The sequence below is a fragment of the Eimeria mitis genome, genomic scaffold (genome assembly GCF_000499745.2).
Source record: "Eimeria mitis Houghton genomic scaffold, Emh_scaff643, whole genome shotgun sequence".
NCBI classification, from domain to species: Eukaryota; Apicomplexa; class Conoidasida; order Eucoccidiorida; family Eimeriidae; genus Eimeria; species Eimeria mitis.
In genome coordinates, this window is record NW_024015747.1 from 1 (window position 1) to 16395 (window position 16395).

The following is a 16395-nucleotide window of genomic DNA, read 5'->3' on the forward strand; positions in this document are numbered from 1 at the left end:
TGCTGCAACTGATGACAAACATGCTCCTCCCCTCTGGAGCCACCGGCCTTGGCACTGCTGTGCCCAGGGCCCTTGGAAAGTGGAGGGGATTTTAGCTGCCTCGTAGGGAGCATCTGTTGACTCTATAGCAGCTGGAGAAGGTCCTCAGCAAATAGCGACAAGTCTCGTTGCGTGGTCTTAACAACCCGTGCTCCCGTCATCGACTGGGGCAGAAGGTGAGTGCCGTTTTCCATGAAAAGACAATTGTAACCCCTTAGACATACGCCGCGTGCCTTCCGGCGCTTAAATGATTAGAGGGGCATTCCGTGCCTCCCTGGGGCCCCAAGTGGCCCCACGGGGTCCCGTGGGGATCCAGTGGCGTAGAGAAATCGACGATCCCGGCTGTTCACGCTAATGTGCGGCGCAAGCGCCATCGGACTCGCGTGTTTCCACTTTTTATTGCATAAAAAGACATTTGATATGGTTAGCAGCAGCAGAAGCTGCTGCTGCTGCTTTCCCTGTCTTCGCTCAGGCATCCATTCTTCTTCGCGTGCCGGCCGGGACTCGCCGAACTCCCGCCTTTTACTATGGGGCTTGTTATTTGTTTCCTTTTCCCCTGCATCCGTCTCTGATAAGTTCCATCTGTTGTGCCTTGCTGCCTGTACACCCTAATTTCAGGTCATCCCAGCAGACAGCCCGTGCTTTCGATGCTCGGAAGAGGACCTCGCAGCTAGCCAGAGTCTTGCTGGTTTTGCTGCTGCTGCTGCTGTTGCGCATGACGGCCTCTATTCAGCTAATTTTTTAGTTTGTTTTCTTTTCGTTTGAATTATTTTGTCCTTTTCCCACGCTTGGGCACCTCGCCACCCATGCGATTCTTCCAGTCACGCAGAGACTGAGTGACCCTCGACACAGTGGTTCCTGTTAGCCTCCTCATAGTTCAAGACAATTCATCGACCATACGTTCTTTCTTCTGTTCCTTACCTTCTTCTTGTTCCGGGAGGCCCACGTGTACAGGGTGTATGCATGCTACACACCTGGTGGGGGTATAATTTTTAGATTTTAGCTTTCAGGCTTGCAGCACCAGGGCCCTTGCACTCGACGGCCCCTGTAAGCTCAACGCCTCGACCAACATCTCTGAAACTCTAAATTGTTAACTCTACTAACGCCTAAAATTTGAAGCCTAGACACCATTGCTGACCGTCGCAAACTCCATACGTTGCCTTGTTGCGCGGTCAGCCTCGTGTTGGCTTTTTCTTCGCTTTCCTATCGCAACTCCCAGCCGGCTTATTGGCACACCATTGTCTGAAGTGTGCATATACCACAGTATGTCACAGACACCTCCGCAACGCCTTTAGTGCCTCTGACCTCATGCCCGAGGAACCGCCTCTTCTGCCTGTTGGGGCTCAAACGGAGGAGCCCCCGGTTGGAGGGCCTTCTCCCCTGCTCAAACGCTTCGTTTCCTCTTTAGGAAGCCACTGGCACCTACGATGGAGCTGGGGACCCCATGTCCAGCAGCAGCAGCAACAGCAGTTGCTGCGCGGGCACCGTGCGTTAAAGGCCCACAGCAGGAAGGCTGCCCTGACCAGTAGAAGTACCCTGGCTTCCAGTAACACAATCAGCAACTGCAAGAGTGGCAGTAGCCTCGAGCTTGGGATATCCGGGTCGCGGCTGTCTAGCAGGGCGTCCTTGACAGCCAGCAACAGCAGCAGCAGCACGCAGCAGCACCGCCTACGATCATTTCCACCCCCGAGTGGGAGCCGATACTCCCTGCCCTCCGCAGGGAATCTTTACATGATAAGCGCAAGCGGGAGCAAAACCAGCAACAGCAGCCGCATTAGCAGGAGTCAAGTGCAGCAACAGTCAGTGCCTGTTACAACTTCCTGCACGCCAACTTCAGAACCTTCGGCGCCTTGCTTCGAGACCACATGGGATCAGCGAGAGGACAAAGAGCAGCAGCATCAGCAACAGGAAGGGCAGCTGCATCAAGAAACCCAACAGCATCACGAACAACCGGATGATTATCCAGACAGCTTCATTACTTATGCTACTAGTGCAGCTTCACCGTTGCAACCCACTCCTACAGCGGCAGTAGGGCCGTATGGCCTCTCTGTTACCGCTGCAGAGTACCTAGTTGGCATCACCAGCAGCAACAACAGCAAAAAGAGCTACGCGGAGGACCTGCCGCCTGAAATACTTGCCGCAGCTGCGAGGGCGATGAGGGGGGCCCCAGAGGAGGTTCGCTTGGCTCGAGCTCGACTGCAGGAGAGGCAACTGCAACGGCAGCAGCAAGAAAGGCTGCAGCAAGGGCTAAAAGCCCCGCAGCAGCAACGGCGATCCGTTAACTTCTTGGCTGCACGGTCCGCTCGGCCGCTCCGTACGTCCGCATGCATTTGCATTGTCCAGCGATGGGGTGGGGGGTCACAGCCAGAAAGGTTAGGGTCTAGCGATACAAGGGGACGAGGCAAATATAGGGAGTGTCCTCACAAGCAGAGCACAGCAGGGCATTTGAAGTGCTGTTTAGGTTTCTATATCTTCCAGTACATACCTTAGTCGCATCAACTGCGCGATTGCTCCCTCCTACCCACTCTGGATTTCATCTCTTTATGTCCCCTCCGCTACTTTTATTTCCGTTCATGTCTGGGGTGTACCTGCTCAGCAGAGAAAGCTGCGAGGAAGTGCCGACTAGATGAAGGGTCTTACTACACCTTCAAATCCGCAAAGGCAAGGGCCTAGGGTGTAGGGTCAAGGGGTCAGGGTTTGCAGTTAGGGTATTGGCATTGGCATTAACGTTTTTCGTTGCAGAAGCATTAGCGGACTAGCAACGGCTTATGTCTCTGGGTGGCGAGCTGCCTGCGCACATACCATACGATCTACGGTTCATGTTTTATGCTTTAGGGTATAGGCTATAGGGTGTAGGTTTTAGGGTTTAGAGTTTACGGGTATGCGCAGGTCAATGGGGTTACAGTGGAGCTAAAGAACAGAGGAGAAGTTGCTGCCTCAATTCATAGACTGCACTGCGAATACGGAGTTCCTCTATGCAGGGAGTTTGGCTTTCGGTGAGTCCTGAGGGTTTTAAGTTTGCAGTGGGGGTTTAGGCCGCGAAGAAAAATGTTTAGGGTCTACTGTTCAACGTAAAGCGCTTAGCTATTAAGGCGCAGATGGCTAGCGTCATTTCTATTGCACGCAAGGCTGTGGGCTTCGGGTCAAGAGTTCATCTTCTTGATGCAGCACCCGTCGATTAGGGTTATCGCCGTCGGCTGTAATGTTTAGGGATGAGAGTTTAAAGCTAGGGATTTAGGACTATGGTGTTTTTTTCTCCGTTCTGCCTCCTCTTTTCACCCATGGGAAATTACTTTATTGTGTCCTTCATGTTTTCTATCTGTTTCTTCCTCGCTTGTGTCTTCGCCTCTGTGTTTGTCTCCGTCTTGAGTCCGGCATGTCTTAGCCCGCGATCATTGACTGAGAGGCGAAGCAGGAAGACGTGTGTTCGATCGTCTGCGCTTGATTGTTCTGGCAACTGCAGCTATTTCTTCTTGGCAGAACAGCATCCGCTGCACCGCAAGGCGGGTTCAGTCATTCGGAAACCCCTAAACAACATGCAAGTCATGCCTGTCCCTGTGCTTGCCTTTGCTCGCCTGCTGTCACTCAAGCCTTCTGCTGCTTCTGTTGCTGCTGCTCCCGACTGCAACTGTTGAATGCAATCAGGCTGAGACAGCAAATACCAAACACATGAACTGTGCTGCTTTCATCTTAAGAAGGGAAGTGACTGGCTACGAGCCGGTGTGTGTGCAGCAAAGAACGACTCGACGAGCTGCAGCTCCAGGGCCGCAGTAGGAATCGCAGCAACACCGAACCCCAAGGGGGCCCCGCAACGGAAGCAGCAAACAGCAGCAGTAGCAGCACCAAGTGGTCCTACTGTATCCGTATTCGAATGCGACAATTGCAGAGGCCTCAGCAGTTGCTGCAGCTGCCGACGCAGTTGGGTATCTTCTTTCACGAATTGGCACATCTTCGGTAAGTTGCATGGACACCCACTCTGCTATGAAGGCTGCCATTCTCTATTTCGTTGTGTGCTCGCGTGCCTCCCTGACCTTTTCCAGACGTGGTGCCTCATTCTATACGTCACATTTACTCCTACGTGCTGCAGTTGTTGCTATTGCCAATGCTCTTGCCACTAGCGGCACTGCTGCCAGCGCCGCTCTAGATGCTGCTTCGTCGTCTATCCCGTCTCCTGCTCGGTGCTGCAGAGGCCATCTGCTGCTGCCGCCGCTGTTTGCAGGTACATGAATCATGGCTTGGGCTTCGCATGTCTGCTTGCACGCATCTTTCGATATGCCACGGAGCGCGGGCTATTTGAACCCGTGAGTATCTTTATCATTTGCTTTCTTGCCTCGACAGGGGTACATGCAAGCAGTAACAGAACAACAAAGTAACTGCTCCTTGCATGCAGCTAAGTTGTGTGGGTTGGAACTTAGCCTATCTGGAGACTTGCCGGGTGTTTTCTTGTTAGTTGCAATTCGACCTTCCTCTGTTTCCCTTCGAATGCGTGGGGTCCGCGCGAAGTGTCTTCCTGTCGTAGCCTTCCATGATTTGCGTTCCGTTTTCCAAACTTGGGTTCTTTGGACTGTGCAAGCTTTTTTTTCGTGTTGGTGGATTTTGCCCTCTCGACTTGTCTCCTTTGCTACGGTGCACTTAAGTTTGTCTCCGACTACCACTGCCTGGTGCTTCAGGGCTGGCTGACAGAGCTGCCGTCTCCTTGGCTCTGGGAGCGGGTCCTGTTCTACTGCGGTGGCTTCGTCACCGACACGCTGCTGCAACAGCTTCTGCTCGCAGATCCCAAGGCTCGCGCTGCTGCTGGTACTGCGTGCAATCTCGACGCAGCAGCATCAACTCCACCCGCAGCAGAAGCTGCTGCTCGCGCTGATGTTCCGCAGGCGCATTCTGAGCAGGAGCAAATGCATGATGCGGCTTCGCCAGCTGGTACGGGTGGCGAACATTCAGCTACTCAGGTGGCACCGGTACTAACAAATGCTGCCGCAGCGGAACCAGCACCTGTCTCTGGTGCTGCTTCTGCGGCACGCGGAATGAAGAGTCAGCCGAGCGGCCTCACTAAGCAAGACACTGCAAAAGGCTCAACAAAGACTTTGACGGTGCAGCAACAGCAGCAACAGCAACCGGTGCAGCGGCAAAGGCGAATCCCACCTACAGCTGCGCTCCGCCAGCGCACCAGCCGCGGAAATGCTGGATACGTTCAGAAGGCAACAACACGGACCAATAGTAGCAGTAGCAGCAACAGCAACAGCACAACCACAGGGCCACAGCAGGTACTAGGGAAAGTCCTCGCGTCTGCATACCGCATGGCCCAACCGCGGCAGCAGCAGAGGCAGCAGGGGCTGCAACAATCGCAACCTCAACGACTGCAACACCAGCAGCTCCTAAAGCATCGCAGCAGCATGAACAGCGCCTCAAGCTCCATCGGCTGCAGCAGCACCGGGAGCAGTTTCCGTAGCGGCAATACCAGACGACGTGGTAACCGGTCGTCGTAGCCATACACTAGAAGCAAAAACGTTCCAACACCCTGAGCTGTCAGAGCGAGGGGCTCCGTGGTGGCTGCAAGCCCATGTTGCTACTCCTAACATCGTCTGCAGCAGCTGCCGTTGCTGCCGTCTGTTAGGAACAGAAACAGATCTGCGAATTTCTTGAGGCAGCTAATTAATTCATTGTGCTGCAGTAAAGTGGCGCTGCAGCAGCAGCATGCATTGCTCCGCCTACCTTGGCGCTCGGTATGTTGCAAAATTGGAGGCGTAGGCACAACGGCTGGAGGGGGAGGAGTGCTTTTAATTATCTGCAAGCGATTATGTGCCTGGTGAGCAGCAGCAGCTCTGCTGCCCGTAGGACCGAAGTCGCTGCTGTAGCGGGCAGCGTTCCTGCTGAGTCTTTGGCACTGCGCTATTCAAGCAAAACCACACGGACGAATCGGTTTCCTTTCCTTTTTGTCAATGAGCTGAGGATGCAGTATATTTGAGCCATCCTGAGAGTCCCAGTAGCCAAGGTGCATACATTTTGCCTAGAGTCCTGCTGACTTCAACAACGGCGGCAGGAGTATTAGCAGCAGTAGTAACTGTGGCAATAGTAACAACAGCAGCAGTAGCAGCATCAACGACAGTAGCAGCAGCAGCAGCAGCAGCTGCAGCCGCAGCAACCGCACACTGCTGAATACGTTGGAGGTCGGTGCCTGCATTGCAGTAGTAGCTGGAGCAGGAGTAGCCGTACCAACAGATAAAAGCAGCGCAGTCCCTGTCATTCCGTGCGAGCACGAATCATGAGAGGAAGAGCACGCGCAAGCTTGGTTGCTTTTACACGTTGCAGCAAAAGTGGGAAAGCAAACGGCGATGCGGAGGCAGCAACAGCAGCAACAGCTGCACGTGTTGCTTCCTGTGATCGGGAAGGGACAGTGCACTGCTGCAGCCAAAGGTAAGCGCCGTGGAAAGCGGGGTCCAAAGNGGAGGTCCCCCGTCCCCTCGAGAGGGAAACAATCAGAACGCCCCCACACAGCAAGTGCAAACAGCTCGTGGAGCAGTGGAAGCCCATCACAGATAAGATCTGAAGAGCAGGAAAGGCAACACGTTTCGCCTCTTTCACAAAGTCTTGGTTTGTATATAGGCCGCCAAACGATAGAGAGTTCTGGGGCGCGGCATGCCTGTAGGCCTTACGTTGCAGATATAACCGTGGTACAAGCAATATGGTTTCCAAGCAGTACATGAGTGCAAACGACTTGATTTGTTTGCTTATATTGTTTGCTTTTACTCTTGTTCCCGCGTCACAGTAGACGACTCCACAGACGGCAGACACTGGAGACTCAACAGGGCGCAGTCAGTAGGGCACCAGACACAGAAACAAAAGATAAATATATTGCGATGCAGTTGGGATGGGTTCCTGAAGGCGCTCTGCCAGAAAGAAGGCAGAGCGCCAATTCGTGCTAGGTGCTTCACTCAAAAAGCGGGTATTGATCAGGACATGCGGATGGAAGCCGCTAAGTAACGTGTCGTATTGGAGCGATTGCAGCTTCCGCAGCATCTGCGGCACGAAAATATGAATNAGCCGCTAAGTAACGTGTCGTATTGGAGCGATTGCAGCTTCCGCAGCATCTGCGGCACGAAAATATGAATACTGCGCAAGCAATGCTTGGAGAATGTCTCAGGCTTCGCCAAGCGTCCGAAGATGACGGAAACACTGGAATATTTCCTTGCTTCTCTGAATGTGGATTTATTTGTCTTCAAAATCTGCCCGAAGAGCCGCAGCAACTATTGACATCTTCCTTACGAGAAGGGGAGGCACGGCAACGGTGGCAAACTCTATGCAACAGCCCCACTTTGCCGGAGCACAAGCGAAGTATGGAAGCTTCCCGGCATGCGACGCAGTAAATGCATATCCTCAGATTGGCGACGGCGCAGGCTACTGCAGCTGCAGGCTTCCATATTCAACTTGTAACAGCTCGGGACAGCGCACGGAAGCCAGGCAAGCAAGTACGACAAACGACGTCCAAACGTTAATGTTACCCCCCGGGATTTTGTGCTATGTTGTTCAATGGCTTCCCGCGAGCTGCGAAGAGCGCAAGGATGCGTGTAGCCGAAGAAGTTCGGCGTGAGTCGGTAAGGGCCACTTGCTGGCCGTTTTCGGGTCAATGCGCTGGCTTACACTGCAGATTTACCCCTGAATAGGAGATGTCAGAACACCAGTAAGCCCAACTTCTAAAGAACAATTGAGCATAACAGCCATTCCTTCGAGCTCTCCTAACAAAACAGCACCGACGGCATTGCTGGGAACTAGCAATGGATGAGAGAGGGACCCTAGACATCCGAAAAAAATACGCACAGCGCAAAGAAAGCAAGAGTATCACGTGAATTGGCTCACAGCCGACGATCTCAGTGGGTTTTACCGGGTCGCTTTTCCGAAGTAGTTGTTCAGGAGCATCTGCATCTCCTCCCCGACTCAGTGGAGACGAGTACAAGCACGGGCATGAACAAAGCAGCATAAAGCTGAGTTGCGTTCGCCCTTTTTTCAGAGGCTTGCTCTGTCACGTATACACGGACTCATCTCTTTCTCACGTCTTTAGTTGGAAGCGGGCTTCGGAGCTAAACGATTTTCCGCTAAAACCTGAGCCCCATCCTCTGCCTATGGATAGACCGGCGCCACTGAAGACAGAACGCCTTTTCATGCTTTCGGGCTGGGTCCCCTTCTGGAGCTGGCCGAAGCACTCTTCACTTAAATGTGCACCGGCTGCAGTTGACCGCCTAGATGTTATCAGGTTATGATGTTCCCCTTGAAAAGCGGATCCCAGCGCAAGGCAAGGACGGCCTTCCTTCACCAGTGCCCATGCAGCTGCGCAGGGCAGTCGCACAAGGTAGGGGTCGAGAGCAACAGCGCCCACAATTATGCAGCAAAGGGTGATGCTGTCCGTATTCTTGCCCTGTCATCATTTTCCTCCTTTTCTCTGTTCGCGGCGAATGCACGTCTTGCAGTCTCTCCCCTCTCCCCGTTGGCACCTATCATTTGTTGGGCGCAAAAGCGCATAGGGGCGCCTCCTGTTTAGAGGACGAGTGGGGCCCAACGCACCATTCTCTGCCTGGAGTTGGTCCATGTATTTTTGTACATCTTGGCTACTGACGCCCAAGTAGGCGTTTGGCAATCGTCAACGGTGTTGGAGCATGAATCAAGTGAGGCTTCTGCATGCTTGCACTTGCACCTGGTTGCCTTGCAGCAGGCGCTGCAGCAACGAGTGCTGCAACTGATGACAAACATGCTCCTCCCCTCTGGAGCCACCGGCCTTGGCACTGCTGTGCCCAGGGCNTGCTGCAACTGATGACAAACATGCTCCTCCCCTCTGGAGCCACCGGCCTTGGCACTGCTGTGCCCAGGGCACTTGGAGACTGGGGGGAACTTAGGATGCTTCTAGGGTGCACTTGCCTCACTTATTTTGACTCTAAGGTAGCTCACAAACAGCTTCGACTAGGGCCGATGACTATCATTACAGTATATTTGAAGTTCTAAGAGACAAATGAACGCGAATTCTGCTCTGACATGGCTTCATCCGCCCCCGTTTAGAAGGTCTTGTGGGCATCTTGACGTATTGGGTGCACTGTAAGAGCGGCTAACTGCTGGCTGCACTCAGCGGCGCTCATCCATCGCGGCCCTGGGAAAAACGAGGCTTAGACGCTTAACAAAGTCAGCATAATAAATGCGTCTCCTAGGTGGAGATACAACAGAAATTGTTCCTCTACCTCAACGCGCACGTTTCGAGATGCTGTGAATGCCTATGTACAACAGTTTCGGCAACCACGACCAAGAGCTAGTGTTGAAAGGGCGACACCAGTAACCAATAGGAAGGAGGTGAGTCGTTCTCAGTTCAACATATATAGCTGAACGTCTGGCATCCTGGTGGTCGTGGGTGTACACCCACGCCTCCCGCACTGCAACTCCCACAAGGCCACAAGAGGGAAATATCCCTCCTCTCCAGCAAGACACGCCTACAAATAGTTGCTTTGGGTGCCTGCGGGCAGGACGAACAACCCTGCGGGCGAGCTGGTAGAAACCCTAATGTAACGATAGACCTCGACATCGGCAGAGGACAGTTGTAAACTGTAACAAACTCAACGTACTCGAGATAAGAGTTACAAAAAGGAAGCTGAGATCAACTGAGTCCCCCAGCATACTGAGCACAATGGCCCAAGAGCCTAGGAGCTAGTGTGGAGAGGAGTTGGTATGCCATCTGTTGCAACGTATCCTGCTGCAACTCTTCCCGTTCCGTCAACCCCACATTGCAAGCGTTCACAAGCCCGCTTCTGATGCACGCACTGCCCCCAGGTAATTTTCAAATATTTACGTGGCTCTCAGTAACCAACATTCACGCAACTAGGAATATACGTAGCAGCTTCAAGACAGGACAACCTACACCCCAGCCCCCGGCGGCCCTATTGCACTGCAGATGGCCGGGCGGCAACGCAATGTTTGCCAGTGCCCCCATATTNAATGCCATTAAATCAATTATAGAAGCATGCTAAGCTCATCTAGCTGTTTCAGGTGCCGCATTTTCAATAGGCCGTTGTGTTAATTGCAATTGCCTACGCGAGTTGGGTGTCTTGGAGAGGTCAGCCTCCCACGGCGGCTAGATCTGCTTACTATTTAGTCGAAACATGTCAATATTAAACAAAGTAGGAGGATCCGAAGCAGCAAAGATGAAAGACAGCAGAAATACAGAGATATGGTACAGGGTCAGGCCTGGAGACCGCTGGGGCGACGAGTGGCCGTGTGTTGCGGGAGCGAGATAGGAGGGGAGCCAGCCCGGAGTGTATTGGCTGCTACTGCCACAGAAGGGAAACACACACTTCTAAACACACACATTTTTGTTTTAATGCAGGTAGGAAGCCCTAGAGCAGCTAGCCAGACATTGCAGCAGCTAACTGTCAGTGCTGCTGCTGCTGCAGCGGGGCAGGCAGCAGCAGCAGCAGCAGCAGCACAGCGGCGGCACCCCTGACCACGACCCAGACAACGATGTCAGGTCATCACAAACAAAAGTACGTTTTATAGCTCATTGCTGTCTCTGTTATTTCTTGTCTCTTTCTCTCTTGGTGTTGCTGCAGCCGCAGCAGGCACCAGACGCACAGGACAGGCCACCTCTCACAGCAGCATCTGCAGCAGCAACGGCAGCAGCAACTGCAGCAGCAAAATGGCTCCAGCCCGCCCCAGTGTGAAGCCTGCCCGGAAGGCCCCCAAAAATTCCCCGACAAAGAAGTCCTCTAAGGTTGCTACAGTAAAGGGCAGCACTACCGTCGGCAGGAAGACATCGCGTGCTGCATCTGCTGCTCCAGCAGCAGCAGCAGCAGCACCCAAGGTGAAAAAGACCATCAGCAAGAAACAGACGAAGCCGGCAAAGGCAAAGGTTGCCAAAAAGGCCTTAAAGAAACAATCCACTAAAAAGACGCCAGCAAAGAAGTCCAAGAGCAGCAAGAAAGCATGAGCGCCCCGTCATTGTCGCTGCTACTGCTGCAGCAAACTGCAGTGGCACACAACAGCAGCACGTCGTGCTGCTGATGCTGCTGCAACACACACTGTTGCTGTGGCTAATTTGTCCGTGTCAGGGTATTCGCAGTAGCTGTTGCAGCAGGGAGACAAAAGCTGCAGCTCCTGCTGCAGCAGGAGGAGACGGAGCAGCGGCTGCAGTATCGCCGGCGGCGAGTACAGCAGCAGCAGCTGTTGCTGCGGTTGCTGCAGCTGTAGCACATCACATCAGTAATCTGTCCCTCACTCATATGAGACCTCCTCCCACTGGCGCGTTGTTGCAGAAGGCGCAGCAACGCGAGGACCAGCAGCAGACTGACTGCACTTAGTAGCACTTTTTTCTTAGGCTTCCCTAGAAGCCACCAACACTTCGGATCGTCCAGTACTTCCCACACTTTGCTGTTCCAAGCACTGCAGCTCCTGCTGCTGACGTGCATGCTGTGTGGCTGCACTACGTTGTGCTGGACATATACAGAGGCTACGGGGCTAGCCGACGGCAGCGTGCGTCGATAATGCCCAAGTTTTCCGTAGAGTTGCAGCACGGCTCAATAAGACTGTTGCTGCTACGGCGGCGGCAGTGTGTTGTAGGTAGTGCTGTGGGTGCACGCGCTGCTACATTTAGCTACTGCGCTGCCAGAAGACGCAGTAAGTACGCCTCTTAGTGCCACGAGTCAACAGGGACAAAATGTCTGCTAGAGAGCAGCAGCAACCATAAAACAGCTGCAGCAAGTGCAGCAGCAGCTGCTGCTCACGCTGCAGCAGCAGCAGCACTTGCTGCTGCTGCAGGAATGCGCCTTCTCATATTTGCGGGGTCCTGCCTGGGAGAGCCAGCACCTCCGCAACTCCACAGCTGCTGTAGCAGCCGTTGCAGCAGCTCCTTCGGGAGGGCTTGTCGCAGCAGCAGCTGCTGCAGCTGTTGGCAGCGGCAGCTGCTGCGCCTGCGTCAAGGTCTGTTGCGTGCGGCGAGTCGCTGCTGCTCCACCCTTTGTGTCCAGTCCCTCTCAAAGTTGCTTATAGCGTATTTCATCTTCTCATAGACAATCCAAGAAAGCGAGACAGCCGGGAGGGCCTTGCAACAGTTTGCCTGAAGTCCTCTGTAGAGGCCCCGGAACCCCCCTTGGCGGACGGCTGCCGCCGCCGCTGCTGCGCTACTGCGGTACAGCAACGGCTTACCACCGCTCCCGTCCACCTGCATGCGCGTCCTCACCAGCGCTGTTGGGTATGCCAGGACCTGCCCAATGAGGCTGCTGCAGCCGCCCATCAACAGCAGCACCGCAGCTGGAGGCGATGCGGGAGGCAGTCCACTGTTGGTGCTGCTGCTCTCATCGCAGCGACAGCGGACTCGCGACACCCCCGATGCGGGTGCAGCTGTTCCTGCAGCAGCTGCTGTACCAGGCGCAAAGGAGACCATACCAGGGGGGGAGGTCTCGGGGCTACAGTTGCTGCATGTTGCGCGCAGCAGCAGCTGCTGCTGCTCTACCTGCTGCTGCTGTTTAGGAATAATCACTCCTTTCACATAGGCTTCCTTTAAGGTCTCGAAGACGGCCAAGTCAATTCCTGCATACGGAATGATGCCCAGCAAAGATGGCCCCACACCCCTGTAGAGCCGCCTAAAGCCACCCTCTTTGTAGATCGCTTTAAAACACTGCAGCACGCCGGTGTACATACACCCCGGGCCATAAGCTGCCAAGCGGGTCTTCACCTACAAGAACAAGAAGCACAAAAAAACGGAGCATAAAGCGCAATTCCTAAGCTCTGCGCCCGCAGCACTCACAAAACCTCGTGCCATCGCAGCAACCTACAAATGTTCACACTGTATGGTGTGATGCTTACGAGCTCCATTGGGTAAATGAGGAGCTGCGCACACAGACCCGCCGTTGCTCCACAAAGGAATCTGTCCAAAAGCTGCAAGTGAACCTCTGCNGGCTCCGTTTGGTGCTCTTGCTGTGACTGCTGTTGTTGCTGCTGCTGTTTTCTGTGGGCTAACGCATGCTTGCAGATGTCGTAGCTGTAGAACTTGACGGCCGTCTCCGGTACAACTTTTAAACAATTTGTCAAGTTCCCTCTGAAGAAACCGCGCCAACCACCCAGTAGCAAGTGGCCTCTGCTGCTCATGCTGCTGTTGCTGTTGCTGCAGCAGCTGCTGCTGCTGCTCGTGATTGCCGATGCAGACGGCAAAGCCGCTTGCAATCTCTGCTGTCCGTGCAGCTGCTGAGAGGGGGCTTTTCCATCCGAGCTAGTGGGTTGCGGAGACCGTTGGTCTCTGGTGTTTCTGTTACTGCTGTTACACGCATTAGTGGTGCTGCTTGATACACCAGCAGCTACAGCAGCAGTAGGAACAGCCGCTGCCGCAGCGGCGTTGCCCGACAGCTCCTGTTGCATGATAACTCTCACTGCTTGCCTCAGCGGTACCGAAAAAGGCTGCAACTGCAGCATGACCTTCACGCGGTCCAGCGGAGCAGTGGCGGTGCGCGAGACAGCACCTGAGAGCGCAAAACCTGAATCCAAAGTCTTATATGCAAAACCCTAAGCGCTAATCCCTCGACTATATGACCCTACGACGGATACTCAACTCCCTTTGACGCTCGATCGGTGGCGCCTCCTCTGCACTTCAGCGGCGCTACGGTTTAATGTTTGGCGTTTAGGGTATGGGGTGCGCAGCCTAGGATGTAGGGTTTCTAGTTCAGGAGCCCTCACCTGCCACGGCTCCGCTGGTAAGGTGCAGAAAGGCATGGGTGCGCATAATTTGCAACATCTTGGGCTCTTCATCCTCGAGCTTCTGGAACTGTTGCTGTTGCAGCAGCTGCTGCTCCCGCCCGTCCGATTGTTTTTTCAAGCCATGCAGGCCTAGTTTCTGCTCACGGCTTGTTGCAGCAGAAGCCGCAGAAGCAGCAACAGGATTACTGCTGCAAGCGGCATACGTGCTTCTACTGACCGGCAGCCGGTGCACAGTAGCGGAACAGCTACGGCTGCCACTGCTGCAACAGCTGCTGCCGCCGGCGCAGTTGCTGTCGTTGTCAATGTTTCGGGTAGAGCAGGAAATGCCACTGCCGTAATTCCTGCTGCTGCCACAATTTCTGCTGTTAAACATGTTGCTGCTGTAGCGGATTGGGGTTCTAGCGTGGTAGTTGTTGCAGTGCATGTACCGCAGAGCGGGCAACGGCCCCACGGGAACATCTCTTGTTGCTTTTACTCCTGCTCCCCCTCCTCTGGAGGCCCGCAGTGCTGCGTTCTCGATTGTTGCTGCTTTTGTGGCCGAGGCTGCTTCAGCTGCAGGGGGTGCTGCAGCAGCGTTTGCAGCTTCCCAGGCTACCGCTCCGGACGGAACGCAGCTGTCGCAGATGTCCCCAACTTCACGGGTGAGAGAATTGCGCATTGTGCCTAGCCGGAGTTGCGTCGATGGTGTAGCTTGATGTCTAACAGCAGCAAGAGCCGCCGTAGTAGAAGGAAGTGCAACCGCAGCAGCAGCAGATTCTGGTGGTATTGCTACGGAAGAGTCATAAGGCTGCTGATCGCCTCCTACAGATATGCCGGCATCCTCAACGCCCCTGATATTCGCCCTTCTGTCGCGGAAACTACAGACCCAGATACTGGTGGGCACGTTGCTGTAGTTGCCGCCGCAGCTGCCTGGGGTTAGGCAGGTGCTGCAGCAGCAGCCGCTTCTGCTTCTGCATCCTCCTGAAGCTCGCCATGACAAGCCTCTATCAGGGGAGACCATGAGAGGGAAGTCGTGTGCCGCCATCAATCTATGCTAAGAGACTTCGGGGTTGCTGCTGCCGCTCCTGTTGCTGCTGCCGCAGCTGCTGCTGCTGCGCCATAGGAAGCAGCAGGGCTTATCCTCCGACCTTTTCCAGTAACCTAGCGCGACATAAGTTGCATATGTAGCTCAAAGAAGCGCTCTTGTAGCGCTAACGGCAGCAGTAGCAGCAGCCGAGCACCAGCAGCAGCAGCAACAGCAGCGCGCATGCAAACTGGAGCCTTCACCTTGGGCACCCAGAGCAGCTGGGGCTTTGTTTGCTCAACGTCTTCCTCGTTGGCTTCAATCAGTGGAATACATATCAGACGTTTCAGAAGAGTTTGTCAAGACCACCCCACAGTAGAAGGAGCTCGACGAAGGAGAGAGGCAGTAGCAACGTCAGCACTAGCGGCAGCAGGAGCGCCAGCTGGCCCTTCTTCGCCTGTTATTTTCCCCCGTTTTGATCCATTTCAAGGGGTCGTGGGGGGGCCCAAGCTTTGGCAGTTTTTTTCTTCTCCGGGGTGAAGGGCCTAAGGTTTTCCAAAGGATCCACAGTGCAGCGCTAGGGGTAGAAGATGGACCCCAGACCCGCGATAGCGGTCCCCCGTGGTCCGGGACCGCTATCTTGCAGAACCTGCGGCTGTGAACTGCAGGACAGACAAGCTTTTAATGAACACCACAGGACGCCTTGGCACTTGTACGCAGAGCCCAACAGGTTATACTGAACCCATGCACCAACTTGCACCGCGTCTTGAATAGTCGCGTGCGGCGGTGCTGCTGCTGCCGCACAGTTAAGGAAGCCCAGGGCTTTTGTCGGGGGCACTCATGCTTCCTGTGCATCTGTTTGTGTGTGTCTGCATGTGTGTGCGTGTGGGCGTCTGGGGTGGGGTGGGTGGGCGGAGGGGCGCGGGTGTGGTGGGTAGGTGGGTGTGCGTGTATATGTTTGGGGGGGGCGGTGTGTGTGTCTGTGTGTGTGTGGGTGTGGGTGTGGGGGGGTTGGGTGGATGGGTGGGTATGTATGTCTAGTGTGTGTGTGTCTGTGTGTGCACCAGCTGTTCGCGTGTGTGTACGTACACTTCAGGTACAACATGCGTCGCCGAAGCCAGCAGCTCCCCGTAGTAACTATTTCCGAGTTTGAACGAAAGATTGAGTTGCTGCGGTTGGCACGGCAGTATGCAGAGGGGGAAGGGCCAGTGGGGGCCGTCCAACCACTGACGTCGGAAGGCGAGCGGTCCCGAGGGACTCCTGCTCTAAGTGGCGCCGCTGCAGAGTTTCATGCGGCTGTCCGCTGCAATAGAAAGGGCAGGGACCATCTGAAGAAGCAACTTCCGCAACAGCAACAGCAGCCAGAAGACGACGATGCGGAGACAGCAGCAACGGCAGACGAAAGGACAGCAGCGGCGAAAGCAGCGGCCGCTGCTTGGCGTGCTGCCCTGCAGCAACACCCTGAGCGGTGCAACTTATTCGAGCAGATGCCTGCCTTTGCATCAGCAGCAGAGAACTTGAAGTACATGAAAAAGGCATACGGCTTCTTTGTAGGTTAACCGACTGTTGTTGCAACTGCTGCCGAGCTCGTAGCATCACCTGCTGTCGCTGCTGCTCATTTATTTGGTTCTACTAGG

The 16395-nt window shown here is 54.6% G+C and overlaps 4 protein-coding genes across 4 annotated transcripts; 3 read left to right on the forward strand and 1 right to left on the reverse strand.

Moving 5' to 3' along the window:
• Positions 1-1347: 1347 nt before the first annotated feature.
• EMH_0018480 (uncharacterized protein) lies at positions 1348-5525 on the forward strand (the record flags this gene model as incomplete). The annotated part of the gene is made up of 5 exons (XM_038022919.1): positions 1348-2353; positions 2903-3035; positions 3772-3993; positions 4259-4340; positions 4710-5525. The coding sequence occupies 5 exons, from the start codon at positions 1348-1350 to the stop codon at positions 5523-5525; spliced, it is 2259 nt and encodes a 752-aa protein (XP_037878773.1).
• A 5180-nt stretch (positions 5526-10705) lies between these two features.
• On the forward strand, positions 10706-11366 carry EMH_0018490 (uncharacterized protein; the record flags this gene model as incomplete). Its single annotated transcript, XM_038022920.1, has 2 exons — positions 10706-10918; positions 11118-11366. The coding sequence occupies 2 exons, from the start codon at positions 10706-10708 to the stop codon at positions 11364-11366; spliced, it is 462 nt and encodes a 153-aa protein (XP_037878774.1).
• Positions 11367-11980: 614 nt separating this feature from the next.
• Positions 11981-14779, reverse strand: EMH_0018500 (mitochondrial carrier domain-containing protein, putative; the record flags this gene model as incomplete). The annotated part of the gene is given in 5 exon segments (XM_038022921.1): positions 11981-12739; positions 12871-12958; positions 12962-13102; positions 13328-13520; positions 13735-14779. Coding segments are annotated over 5 exon segments (2226 nt in total).
• An 852-nt stretch (positions 14780-15631) lies between these two features.
• On the forward strand, positions 15632-16317 carry EMH_0018510 (uncharacterized protein; the record flags this gene model as incomplete). Its single annotated transcript, XM_038022922.1, has 2 exons — positions 15632-15696; positions 15855-16317. The coding sequence occupies 2 exons, from the start codon at positions 15632-15634 to the stop codon at positions 16315-16317; spliced, it is 528 nt and encodes a 175-aa protein (XP_037878776.1).
• Between the last annotated feature and the right edge of the window lie 78 nt (positions 16318-16395).